This window comes from Arabidopsis lyrata, assembly GCF_000004255.2.
Source record: "Arabidopsis lyrata subsp. lyrata unplaced genomic scaffold ARALYscaffold_4, whole genome shotgun sequence".
NCBI lineage: Eukaryota > Viridiplantae > Streptophyta > Magnoliopsida > Brassicales > Brassicaceae > Arabidopsis > Arabidopsis lyrata.
Window position 1 is genome coordinate 5934759 of NW_003302552.1, and position 14552 is coordinate 5949310.

Consider the following 14552-nt stretch of genomic DNA (forward strand, 5'->3'; position numbering starts at 1 on the left):
CGTTTTTGTATGAAGTTGTAGCAGATATGATGGTGCATGGTCCATGCGGAGTTGTTAATCCCAGCTGTCCGTGTATGCAAAAAGGCAGATGCACCAAATACTACCCTAGGCCTTACAGTGATCGGACTAAGATTGATGACGACGGGTATCCTATTTATAGACGCCGGGCGGATGGCAAAGTCATCGTGAAGCAAAAATTTAATGTTGATAATAGGTACATCGTTCCATATAACGCTTATTTATCGAAGAGGTATCGTGCTCATATTAATGTCGAGTGGTGCAATCAATTACGATCTATCAAATATCTCTTCAAGTATATCCACAAAGGACCCGATTACATCAGAGCAAAAATACAAAAAGATGGTCAAGAAGAGGAAGTCCATGACAAAATAAAGCAGTATTATACATGCAGGTGCCAAATGATATTAATTATTTATAAAATGTTATGTTATCGTCTTAGACTAAATACTATTGTTGGGAGTTTTGAAATTATTGTCTCCTTCTCATTATTTTCTATGTCGTTTCGTTTATAGATATATATCTGCATGCGAGGCCACTTGGAGAATATTAGCCTTTGCTACACATTATCGGTCCACACCAGTAGAAAAACTTACATTCCATCTTCCTGGTGAAGAGGTTATTGTTTTCGATCCGAATGACTCTGTTGATGAGGTTATAAGTCGCAAATCTATTGGTCGTACAATGTTCTTGGCTTGGATGGAATGTAACAAAGTGTATCCAGAAGCCAGAAAATTGACATATGCGGATTTTCCATCTAAGTTTGTTTGGAAATGCAGAGAGCGTGTCTGGAAACCCCGAGTAAAAGGATTCTCGATAGGGAGGATTATGTATGTATCTCCTTCCCTTGGAAACAAGTATTATCTAAGGCTTCTGTTAAATTCTGTGACATGTCCTACGTCTTACGATGACATCAAAACAGTCAATTATCCTGAGTTTGTTGATGCTTGCAATGCAATGGGGTTGCTCGCAGACGACCGAATGTTTATAGATGCTATAAAAGAAGCGAGTTATTTCGTGAAAGGTTTACACTTGCAAAAATTATTTGTGATGATGATCCTCGCTGGAGATATAGTAAAACCTTTGCGAGTTTGGGAGGAGACTTGTGACCTACTGTCGGAAGGTATCTTATTTGAACGTAGAAAAGTGTCGAGAAATCCGGGTAGGTGGATCATCTCTACTTTTTATGAAATATATATACATCTGTCTTATTAATTGGATAGTAATAATATAATGTTTTTTTTTGGTTTTCAGCTTTGACGCTTTCTGATAAACAAATCAAAAATTACACGTTGGCGTCTATTGAACTCTTGCTGCGGGATTACGGGAAGACTCTGTCTTCTATCGAAGGATTTCCGCAACCTGATGATATATCTCTTGATACGAGCACAAATCGGCTGTTGTTGGATGAGCTTGGTTATAACCACGAAAAAGAAGCGGAAGATCATGTGAGACTTCTAGCGACGATAACAGATGAACAAAAAAAAGTTTACGATGAAGTGATGCATGCAGTTTTGGATAAAATAGGCGGTGTCTTTTTTCTATATGGATACGGGGGCACAGGCAAAACGTACGTCTGGATTATTTTATCGGCTGCTTTAAGGTCTATGGGACTTATTGTTCTTAATGTAGCGTCGAGCGGGATAGCCTCTTTGCTGATGCCTGGAGGTATAACTGCACATTCAAGATTTTCGATACCTCTAACGGCTGACGAATTTAGTATGTGTGCGATGAAACCATCATCCCATCTCGGTGAGTTGGTAAAACAGGCCAGCTTAATTATATGGGATGAGGCTCCTATGATGAGCAGACATTGTTTTGAGACGTTGGATCGTAGTATTCGCGATGTTATGAGTTGTCATACTGATCGGCCGTTCGGGGGTAAAACAATTGTCTTTGGAGGAGATTTTAGACAAATATTGCCAGTAATCAGTGGTGCAGGTAGAGAGGAAACCGTTTTGGCTACTATTAATTCGTCGTATATCTGGGAAAGTTGCAGACTGTTGAGGCTAACCAAGAACATGAGACTTTTAGATGGTAATTCGGATGGTGCTGCACAGGAACTCAGAGATTTTGCAAAATGGATTCTTGACATAGGAGATGGTACAATCAACGAGACAGATGATGGCGATGCTGATGTTGAGATTCCTGATGATTTGCTAATTACTAATTGTGGTGAGCCTGTCAAAGCCATCATACATAGTGTTTATGGGTCAATGTTGGTCAAGGATAAGGAACTTTCTTTTTTCCAGAAAAGGGCTATTCTTACTCCGAGAAATATTGACGTGTGCGTGATCAACGACTATGCGCTATCAAACATGGAAGGTAAAAGTTTAATGTTGTTTATTATTTTAGTTTGGTAGTAGATTTAATGTTGCTTATTAGTTTAATTTTCATTCATGTTGCCGTCCCGGGGTTGTTAGGTGAAGAGAGAGTCTATCTTAGTTGCGATAGTATTGAATTATCTGATGCGACAAAAAAGATAAGATGGTTTATACACCAGAGTTTTTAAACAGCATCAAAGTCTCGGGATTGCCAAATCACAGGCTGGTATTGAAAGTCGGAGCTCCAATCATGGTTCTAAGAAATATTGATCCTAAGAATGGACTTTGTAATGGTACAAGATTACAAGTGACTCAGTTAGCGAATCAGGTTATAGAAGCTAAAATTATTACCGGTACGAGAGTTGGAGACATAGTTGTGATTCCTAAAATGTTCTTGAGTCCCACCGAGACGAAGTTTCCATTTAGAATGAAACGTTGTCAATTCCCGATTGATGTTGCTTTCGCAATGACGATTAATAAAAGTCAGGGTCAGACTTTGACTAATGTAGGTTTGTATCTACCTAGGCCTGTGTTTTCGCACGGACAATTATACGTTGCACTTTCGAGAGTCACATCCAGGAAAGGCCTCAAGATACTGATAACAGATGATAGGGGACAGCTTCAAAAGACTACTAAAAATGTTGTTTATCACGAAGTTTTCCAGAACATTCGTTAGTTTGTATTCTAGGGTTTTTCTCTCCTTTGACTAACTGTTTTGGGCTTTCAGTTGATGACAATTTTTTTGTTTTAAGTTTATTTTCTATTATGCATTCTGGGTATTAAATGGAAAGAAATTTGTTTGCGGATATTGCCATCTTTTAATAAAAATGTCAAATAAATAAAATGGAAAATGTCACGCAAAATGTTATTAATAAAAAAAAGGGTGTTGCGACGGTACGTGTCGTGACAAAGGAAAGAAATCGAACGTAAAAACTAAAGGGTTGTGCCGTTTCCCTGTCTAGGTTAGTTCCCTATATATACCGTAGTTGTTGAACGTTTTTGTGGGCAGAACATTGTTTTACTCCGCATAACGATTCTTTCGCACAGAAGCAGATATGTCTTCTCGGTTCACATCGTCTTCTATTGAACGTTACAACGATTTCTCTCGGTTGGACCCTGCAATAGTTGGATGGCATGTTCACGTTAAAGTTTTGCGCCACTTCCACACCGATGATTATATATCAAAGGGTGCGCTAGGGTTACTTCTGGTTGATGATAAGGTATCGGTTTGAAATAAGATTTGGCTTTCCTTTAGATATGTATTAGACTTTGTTGTTATGGATGCTCGCAGTTTCGCGATTTTTGTGATTTTGGTTTTGGCAATTTAGTTTCTAATTGTTGTTTCCTTGATCCGGTTCGTGTTCCATCAATAATTTATTATTTGGTTTTATGGATGCAGGGTAATCAGATCGAAGCGCTGATTTGTTTCCCGTTGACTGCTCATTATTCAACGTTTATTGAAGAAGATGAATTCTACACTATCATGAATTTTAGAGTTGTGGAGAATTCGGGAGTCACTAAACTAACAAGGAGCGACTTTAAGATAATGATCTATGAATGGTACTATCGTTAAAGAAGCATCTTTGTTTTCTCAAGATGACTATGTTGTCGCTACACCTTTTGGTGCTATTTTCAATGGATATCACGATGCTTCTTATCTCATAAGTAAGCTTAGTTTGTTATGCTTTCCAGAACATTATACGGTTTTAGTTATTTGTTTTGCCAATGTAGAAATAAATATATTTGCTTGTAGCTTTGGTTGGGCGGGTCATCGAGGCGAGTGATCTTACGAACGTGACTGATGAACCGGCTATCATAGGGGGATACAGATACTCATTCACCATTGAAGATCAAGAGTACGATTTATTTCATCCTTGGTTATTTGAAATTATAATGTAATATATTTATTGAAATTATCATATATAATATATTTATTGATTCATATACATTTTTATTTTGATAAATAAATAGGAAGAAGACCCTCAAATGTTTTGCATATGGAGAAGTGGCGATAGAGTGCTTTGATCGGTTTAGAGATGTGATTGGTGCGGATGCTACGTGTGTCCTGCGCTGGTGGAAAGTTTATCAACTCCTTGGTGGATGGAGTCACGTTCGTATCTACAGCCACCCCCCCCTACTCGAAGATTCTGGTCAAGAACAACGCCGATATCGTCGAGGACTATTGATAAATTAGTATTTATCATATTTAATACGTGCTTTATTTGTTTCTTTAAACTATGCAATGATGCGTTTTGGTTTTAAATTATGACATATGACTTATTTTTAATTATTATTAATAGAAACTCTCTTATTATGAAAGATGCACTTTGTTATGAATTGATAGCGTGATATATTTGGAAGATATTCACTTCCTATATTTTATGCAAAAAACCCATAAAAAATGGCAAATATGATAGATTTAACTAAACTTGGAGAATCTACAAAATATTGTCGTATATTCCGGAACTAATGTAAAATAATTGGGAAATTCGGATCTATATATATATATATATATATATATATATATATATCTCTTTTTATGCTTGGGTTCGGTGTTTATAACCACCAGGATCGATGGAATCGTTTAGATGTGATGGGTGGCCTTTTGACGTCATCACCTATAACAGAAATATGTTCACTATATCGTCTCTGAATCCGTTGATCCATGAATGGAGTATTTTTGTTAAGATTTTGCATGTTTGGCACGACCTCGACAATGTTAGTAATTCACTAAATCTTATTTTGGTGGATAATCAGGTTGGTAATTCTTCAAAATAAACGGTAATGTATTTTAACATGTTAAAGAAGTTTTGCATTGAGATGTTTAACTCAGGGTACGAAAATCCGGGCTGCCATTCGCGAAAGTTTGGTAACTAAGTTTTCGCCATTACTGATTGAGGATCTCTGGGTGACATTTCGAAACTTTTTGTTAACCCCTGATGTCGACTTGGTCAGAATAACTCCACATAGATTCAAGATTCAGTTCTCTCCTGATACGTCTGTTGAATATCTTAATTTCCTCGCATGTGATTATGATTGCTTTAGCTTTGGGAGGTTTCGTGATATTCGTACGGGTATAAGTAATCCATATATCTGTGTAGGTGAGATTATATTCGTTTATTTTTTGGTTAGGTTTTTCCTATAATTACACTAATCATTAGGCCCGATTGTTTTCTTTAGATTTGGTCGGGAGGGTCGATAATGTGAATGACATACAACTCGTGCACACCGTGGGCTCTTCGAAAGATATTGCTGTGGTTTATTTTGACCTGATTGATAAAGAGTATTGATTCTTAGTCTTATACAGATATATAATGTTGTTTTCTCTCATCGATATTGTCATAATAATGTCAATTGTGATATAAATTTGTAGGCTTACGCGTTTGAGTTTCAGACTGACCGGTGAATCCGCCGTTGAATTTCATAGACAGTGGAAAGATAACATCGATGATGTCGTCGTTTGTATCATCAGATTTGCTAAAATAGTGGCTACGTCTAATCGTATGTGGCATTGCACAAACGCTGGTTGTTCTAAAATTATGGTAGATCCTCCGCTGCCTGGTGTTGTAGAACTAAAAGAGTGGTTTGCGGACGATTGCAGGAGTCCTAGGACGGTCGCCAAAGAAGCTCGATTGACCTAATTTTGTATCGCTTTTTATTTTTCTTTTGGATGATTTATTTTTAATTTACGGACTACAAAGTCGGTATTTGTGATTGGTTTTAACATGTCGAAAGATTGTTAGACATTTCGCTTTTAGATAGTTTTGGTAATTTAGTCTGAAAGATGTTATATGATATTAATTAAAAACTCTGTTTGAGGTGACATACATAGCTTGTCATTGGTTATTGTTTTTTGTATTACTGATTCAAAAAAGTTGTTCGTGAAAATGCATCGTGTGGTTTCGGTTTCCGTCGTTAGGTAAAATGGAACTGTATTTGCGTGCCTAATAACTTACACCATTTGTATATATTGTTATTATGTTTTTGATAATAGAGTGATATATTTTTACCCCTAAATTTCGTTAGTATATATTTCAGTTTAACTATTGAGATTTAGATTCTTTTTTTCTAGACTTAATTTATTAATCTTATGGATAACTTCTATATCGTTTAGTCAATATTCGTTTTTGTTAATTTTCTGATTTAGTTTTTAATTTATATTTTCCATTTTTATGTTCTTTCCAAATAAGCGTTAGGTCTACATATACTAATCGCGCGTTTATTTCTCATTGGATTGTTTAGCCAAGTAATCGTTTGGTATGGGTTCTACAATGATACCTTTTACCTCTGATTCATGTGATGGTGGTTATTTTGATATTGCGTCTCTTAACCCTAACATGGGTGAGTGGTCTGTTTCGGTGAAGATTTTGAATTGTTGGTCTGTTTCGCGTGGCTCGGGCAGAGAGCTCAATATGATTTTGGGTGATAAGCATGTTAGTTTTTTAATAACTTACCTTCTATACATGTTTTCGATATTAAATTGAATTGATTTTTTCTTTAACATTTAATTTGCAGTTCACACAAATTCAAGCCGTTGTTCGTGATGAATTAATTGATAATTATCTGTCAAGATTGATAGTCGATGAGTGGGTGAGCATTAAAAATTTTGATGTATCACGGGTTAACAGCATCTTGAGACCAGTACCGCATAGATTCAAGATTGTGTTTCGGTCGGACACATTAGTGCAAAGTATTAATATGTGCTCCAGTACAACCTATTTCAATCTAACTGAGTTTGTGAGTATATTGAGTGGTATTGTTAACCCGAACATTTGCGTTGGTAAGCCTAAGTTATGTATTTATTTGCGATCAAGGTTCTGACTGTATTATTCACGTGTGTGTTTCATAGATGTTGTTGGCAAAGTTGTCAACGTGAGAGAGTTGGTTTTTGTTCCTTCCGTGGAACATTCTCAAGGAGGATATTTTGAGATGTACTTTGGTTTACGTGATACTGAGTAAGTCACTATTCTTTTAAAGATCTAAACAAGAATATAAAGTCTTACGACTTCTTCAAATCTTAAAATTAGGTGTATCCATCTAGAGTGTCGTTTGAAATGGTGCTTTGAACATTCATTATTAATTTTTTTTGAATAATTTTGTTAGGATAAATGAAAAAACAAAAATTTAGTACTACGTGATCGAACTGCAGGCATCACTGCTACAAACTCAAGATCAAGAACACTAGACGAAAAGGACTTTTTGGAAAATAAAGGCCAAAAATTGTTTATATTATGTATGTTCGCAAGAAAATGCTTCATGGGCCTGGGTTATGGGCCGATTTTGTTGCCAAGTCATCTCGATTTGCACTTTAAAACTTGGAGTAGATGTTCCACCCAGACCATGTTTGCGGGGGAGTATTAGAATCCACAACAAGCTCAAATATTGTGTCTCATAAGAAGCCCATTAATCCATGTAATTAGGATTCTCTAACAATATAGATTACTATATAATATGTGTAATGAATATCAATGTAGCTAACTTTTGGATCTACAACTTCGAGCATCTCTCTTCTTCCTATTTTATGATATCAATCTAAGAGTCAATTAGTTTGATGTATTAAACTTCAAGCCTAGTCCCTTCGGGGACATCCGATAAAATTGGAACGATACAGAGAAGATTAGCATGGCTCATGCGCAAGGATGACACGAAAAAAAAAAAAAAACTTCAAGCCTATTAAACTATTCTTATATACAAGCCTATTATAAGAAACAAGCCTAGTGAAGCCCACATGTTTAGGATATTAAGCAAGTAGAGTGTATAAATACTCTACCTATGAAAACTTCTATTGTAATTGTAACCTTGAGAGTTGCTTTTCATCTCGATGAAATATCAATTAACCAAGTCGCCTTGGTCCAGTGGTAAAGGAGAGAAAAGTCTCCGCCACCTGGGTTCGAGTAGCATTGGCCACCGGGGTTCGAATTCTAACATGGTTTCCCTGGACTCCAGGATTAGTCTTTGGGCCTACAAAGTCTTTAGGAACACCTGAGTTATCAAAAAAATATATATATATATATATATATATATATCAAGCAACTTCAAGCAACTCTCCTTTATCTTTATGAAATCTCAATCAAAATCCTTTTAGCTCATGGTTCATCATTTAAGCTTTGCTCTCTTTTAGTTAATTTGCACAGAATATGATATAGGAATTAGAGTATGGAGAAATGAAGAAATGATGTAAGAAGACTGGCACGTGTGGCACGTGAGGAGTAGTGAGCTGCAGTACACGTGGAAAGAAAAGATTGGAGCAAGTTGGCTAAAGGCCTTTAAAACAGTCATCGTCTCTCTTCTTCTTCATTATGCAAAATCTGAGAATAGTTTGTTTGTTACCTTTTTCTTCTTGTGTTGTTACAATGGTGGACTCATTGTTGGCTAGAGTTTCTTGTGAACTCAGCAGATGAGATTTGGATCCGCGTTTCATGAACGTTGATTCAATTTGTGTTACTTGTTCGATTGACTTTGAGTGAGATACAGTTTTCCTGCATCAGAATAAATCTCCAATGAACTAATTCAATTTATGTCTTTGTTTTCTATCTGGTTAGGCTCTCTAATAATGAGCATAAATACACTTGCTTTGAAATTACTCATAGTAAACACAACATTTCACCAAGCTCATAGTCATAGAGCTTTTCCGTACTAAGAGACGAATTTGGTGAACACTTGAGAGGTTTTAGGAAATAAAACCATGAGTCAATAAAATTAATATACGTATTTATTGTTAAGCTTTTTTCGCATAATTCAAAGGGATTGGTTTCAGAGGAAGACCGAAGACTTGTGCACTCTACAAGCTTTTTATTTGAACAATTTGTGACCATTAAAGTATTGACTAGTGCTTCTAACCTTTTTAGAATCATGAATTTCTCCACAAAGTGCAATTTCACAGAGACAAGTAGGGCCAAATACATGTGAAAACACGATTAACCATACCTAAACAATGTCCTCCTACTTGTGTTCACCAAAATATACATGAAGCTTATTTCATCTTTTGAGTACAGTTTTTCAAGCTTGTAGCCATCAAGGGTGCTTGGTACACCATTGTGCATTTGCTGCTGATTTTTCAATTGATTTTGGGACAAAAGCAGACATTGTTTGGAGAATTTTGGTTACACACAAGACTGTATCATAGCAAGAACACAACCAGACATGGTTTAAAGAGTTCATAAAACAACCATTTTTACAATTAACAACAAAGATTAAGCCTTGAAATTAAACCGAGTCTTTAATCAAGTCATAGGAAAAGTTTGTCATTTAATCTAATAAAAACAGAACCAACAGAAGTCTCAGGTACCATAAAGTAAGAATTCACGGTTTAGCGCTCAACCCGAAAAGCCACCACGGGAGGAGATTTGTTACGAATCATCACACGATACTCTCTTGAGAATCGCCAAAAGTTGAGGTCGTCTTCCACGTATCCTGTAGGCACACCATATTTACAGAAGTAAATTACATCACCTGGCCAATTAGTAAACAACATTGAGTTCCCACTCACACCACAACCATCGGGAAGCTCCTTAGCCGAGCAAGCGACATTTCCCTGCTCTCCAATAAAAAATACACGGTCTCCTATATCGCTGACCACAACCCATACACCAGCCTCCTCATCTAGCCTACTCACTCTGCATGTTAACCGGCTAAATTCTATTACTTCAGCATCTGGGAGGGTTGCCTCTACAAGAAAAAGTTCATCATTGCCAGATTGGACCAGATAATTTATTGAGCTTAGAGGCTGCAAGGGCATCAGGGGAGTCGCTTCCAGCGAATAAGGATCGATAACAAAAATGTCCCCGTTGAGAAAGAATGCATAAAATCTGCCTCTAAAAGTGACTATACCCGAGCAAGTAGCTATTGAGGTTTTCTCAAGACGCATCCATCTCCTTTCAGCACTTTTTAACACCAACAAATCATGAGAATAGCCGATAAGCACAACAAATCCTCCTCCTCCTTCCTCCTTGTTTAGCGGAAGAACAGCCACGCCTCTGAACCTGGTTGCCAATGAGTGAGGATCCCAACTGATCATTTTGTACTGATGGCCTAGAGATAGGATCTGGCAGTCTAGCATGTTCATTAAGGTTGGATCAGATCCTGGTATCTTCATTCTTACCGAACATTGAAGCGGGGATGGATGCTTCATATGATCCTCTGAGTTATCTCGGCCAATGTCTCCCAGATAATACATAGACGGTGATGTAGCAGGAGTTTTGACTCTAAAGAGGAACAAAGGGATCTTCTCCAGGGTGCACAAGTCTTTGCTTTCTGAAGGGAAATCAGCGAACGAGGGAAGAGAATAACTTGGGCGTAAAAGGCAACAAGGAAAGGGAAATGTGGATCGCCACGAGGTGCAAACAGAGCGAGCATGAACAACATCGAAACAGTAGTCCTCGTCCTCCAGATTCTTGGAGATAAGGTACAATAGTTCCTTCGGTAGAAGAGACCAGTCTGGCATAGACAATGTGTGTTCTTTCGTCACAGATAGAGAAGGCTGCGATTTCGAAACCTAAAACAAAAAAATATCATTCTACGGAAATTGTGTTAAGTATAGGACTGAAACATGAAGTGATAAGCTTTAACATGAACAGAGAAGATGTAATCGCATATCAATTTCATGTATATAAATCTGATAACAAACATTAAATTGGAGAATTGAATAAAAAACTTTGCCAAGTAGATTTTTATCAAACACCAAATTAAGAAAAACAAAACAGAGAGTAAAAGACTTCTTACACAATCTAGCAAAATGGATGATTGCTTCTGTTCCTTTGTAGGTTCTGCCATATTTGCTGATGTCAAAATCTGAAAGAAATAATTAAGCTTCTAGGTATTAGAACAGAGAATATTAATCGAATCATAGCAAAGGGAGAGAAAGAGTCCTCCTTACTCTTAACCCTAGGTCCCTGGATTAGAACCCTAAAGTCACAGAGAAGTTATAAATAAACAACATCAAAAACGTAACTGTCAGTTTCAATATGGGATAGTGGAACTGGGACGGTTCATCAATATGGGAGAGTTGGACGGTTTTATAAGCAGCCAGGTGAAGTGAAGTGAACACCCGTGCAACTCACGTGTTCAAGAGTACCATTGCATATATAGGATATCTATAATTCGTGAGAAAATTGGATATCCTGGTCCGATCCGAATTATAGGATTCAAAATCCAAGTGTAGGTAGAAATACAAACCAAAGAAGTTAAGCACAATCTGTTTAAAGATGTTTGGAAAGACAGAGATTTGATTTCGATCATTTTACATAACATGGAAGATCAACGATTACTTCTTTGCCAAAAACAAAAACAATGACCATAGTCTACTAAAAAAATATTAAAATCATTACACACTCAAAAAACAATGACCATAAGCATTTAGATAAAGCATCCATGGAGCTTTTAACCAGCATTCTTATAATTCAATAACATCAGAAACAGTTTTCATTTGATCTCTTGCATTACCTTGGAGCAGAACTTAAGAACAAAGCTTTTGTCTGCTTCCAAAACTAGCTCCAACATGATCGATTATCCTATCTTCACATCGCAAAACTCTTTCCAGCCTCCAACCAATCTCATTCTCTGACGGTCCTTTTCCAACCTCAGACTCGTAGACCATTTCACGCCATGTTTATCCAAGAAACTCATCTTCTTTGCATTTTGTATGCCATTTACCTTTGTGAAAGGTATTGGAAGAGTCTGAGAAAGATTCAAACAACGGAGACAAGGATTCAGAATTTATAAGGCTGTAAAAAGACAATGGCTCGGAGATGAAACTAAGAACATTTCTTAAATATCAATCATGGACAGAGTTTCAGAAGAGGCAAGAACACAACGTACCATATTGAATCTCACAACAACTAGGTCCCAACATTGTAACGTGGAAACACATATCTCTCTCTTGTCTGAAAACAACAATGTCAGAAGATCATGCGAGAGAGCGAACTCTTTCCAACCGTCAGTGAGTCTCTGTCCATCTATCTTCACTCACTACAAAAAAAGAGGTGTTTTGTGTCATTTATTTTGTATATTTACATTACTTATAAATGATGCAAATAAGTTTTGCATCACTTATAAAAGTGACTCTGAAAGTGGTGATGCAAATATTTTGAATCGGTTGCATCAAATATTTGCATCGATTATTATAATTGATGTTGTTTTGTATCATTTGCAAGAGACGATGTTAAATTTGCATCGGTTAATAAAAATGATGTAATTATTTGTTACGGTTATAGTAAGTGATGTTAAGATTAATATCATTTTTGATAACTGATACAAATAATTGTATCATTTGTAATAATCGATGTTAAATATTTCTATCAATTATAAATAATTGATGTTAAATTTAATATCAGTTTTCATGAACAAATATAGCAATGATATCATTTTCAATAAAATAATAATATATAAAATTAATATTAATAAAATAAAATTAAAAACAAAAACTTAATTTCATGGAAGAAAACACGTTTACACGTTTACAACTTTACATTGTTGAAAATTCAAAAACAAACTCTAAAACCATAAACTACTTTTGTTCCTTAATTAATTCTCAGAAATATCAATCTCGATCACATCCTTGAATTCATGCTGAAAAATCTTTTGGGTCTTTTTCATCAATGGTGCATCCCATGCATCTCTAAATCTTCTTCACGATCCTCACGGTCAGATCCTCATGGGCCTCATAATCCTAGCAACCTCAGTAACATCATCGTCCGTGTGCTTTATTTTCTTAACCGTCTTTCTGTTTCTTTCCGGGTCCTTCAACGCCTTGATGATAAAAGACTGGATCAAAACAGCACAAAATAAGTATGGAGATCAGCCTAAGATCAGCATAAAATCAAAGAGATAACAAAATAGAACTTCTAATTAATCTTTGAAAAGACACATATTTCTAAAGCCACAAACTCTTGTGGTCGTAGATTTATTCTATGAGTAGCTTTTAGCCTTTTACTTTTGTAAATTGAATGACCCAAACAAAATTTAGAACATTAAGTGACCTACAGTTTTGCGAAGAAGACGAGCCACCAAACCTCTGCTTCTTAAAGTAATCATCTTGGCGAGAAGAAGTTATTAACAAAAAAAATATATATCTTAGATATTTGTATTTGGCAAAGAAAGTGTAGATTTTGTAGATTAAAGAAGTTAAGATTCCGGAGAGATTTGTATTTTGATTTACTTAGTTTTGGTGAAAAGGAAAATAGATATTTTATTTCCAACTAAGATTTTAAACTGAGGAAACAAAAAAAGAGGCGGCCAATGAAAAAATTCAAAAAGAAAAGAGAATTTTTTTTTATGATCGTCTAAATTTTGTTTTGTGTAATTAAAGATTTAGTAATAAATAGAGGATGCATGATCAGTGGATGTTAAACCACAAAATTAGTTTTAACGTAATTAGTGTAAACTTATTAAAAATTATATCATTTTTCAAGTGATGTTAATATAAATTAAGAAATACATCGATTGTTTAAATGATGTGAATTTATAAATTTGTATCAATATGTAAAAATGATACAAATTGATCTAGATTTGTATCAATTTTAATGAATTGATGCCACATAAATTAACAATAGCATCAGTTACAACAATTGATGTTAAATTATATTTTTTGTATCAATTATTAATAAGTAACTCAAATTAGTATCGTTTAACTTTTTGATGCAATTTAAGTGATGCAACCTAGCCTTTTTTTTGTAGTGACTTCTCAAGTTATCTTTGACACGTCTGACCTCAGCTCCACCGTCTTCTGCTCATCTCTTCCTTCTCCATTCTTCAAGAAGAAGCCACAGGAATTGTCTGAAGCAACATGCATGCAAATACAAAACCAGAGCTTCTCAGAGAGACAAAGACAGATAAAGAAGAAAGGAGAAAAGAGCAAGGGAAAAAAAAAAAAAAAAAAAAAAAAAAAAAAAAAAAGAAAAGAGCAAGAGAATACCAAGTGACTGTAGAATCCAGGAAGAAGAGGCTTGAAGAAATGTTGCTTGGCCATTCTCAAAATCCCTAAATCTTTCACCTTCTAGTGGAAGAAAGAGTATAGGAAGCACAACATCTCATCAAGTTCAGAGTTATTTGATGAGGAGACTGTTTATATTGGTGAACTCTCCTTGGAACTCGAGAGCTTTGATTGATGATTATACAGTATTTTGTTATAGTCAAATCAGAAATAGATTATATTTACTGTTGTCTTCTTGGTTTCCGTATTTATTAATGGACTTGGTTTCAGAGTAAGACATG

At 35.7% G+C, this 14552-nt stretch overlaps 1 protein-coding gene across 1 annotated transcript; it reads right to left on the reverse strand.

The window, feature by feature from the left end:
- Positions 1-9285: 9285 nt before the first annotated feature.
- Positions 9286-12300, reverse strand: LOC9315000 (F-box/kelch-repeat protein At1g64840). Its single transcript, XM_021028367.1, has 4 exons — positions 12159-12300; positions 11218-12017; positions 11064-11132; positions 9286-10836 (listed from the first exon to the last, which is right to left on the reverse strand). Exons 3-4 carry the CDS (start codon positions 11112-11114, stop codon positions 9652-9654), a joined length of 1236 nt encoding a protein of 411 aa, XP_020884026.1. The 5' UTR covers positions 11115-11132; positions 11218-12017; positions 12159-12300; the 3' UTR covers positions 9286-9651.
- Positions 12301-14552: the final 2252 nt, after the last annotated feature.

Excerpts from the sequence above, each read along its gene's own strand:
- LOC9315000 (XM_021028367.1), bottom strand. The coding sequence starts at position 11,114 with ATGGCAGAACCTACAAAGGAACAGAAGCAATCATCCATTTTGCTAGAT. Across the intron at positions 10,837-11,063 it reads CATCCATTTTGCTAGATTGT|GTTTCGAAATCGCAGCCTTC; the intron begins GTAAGAAGTCTT and ends TTTTTGTTTTAG.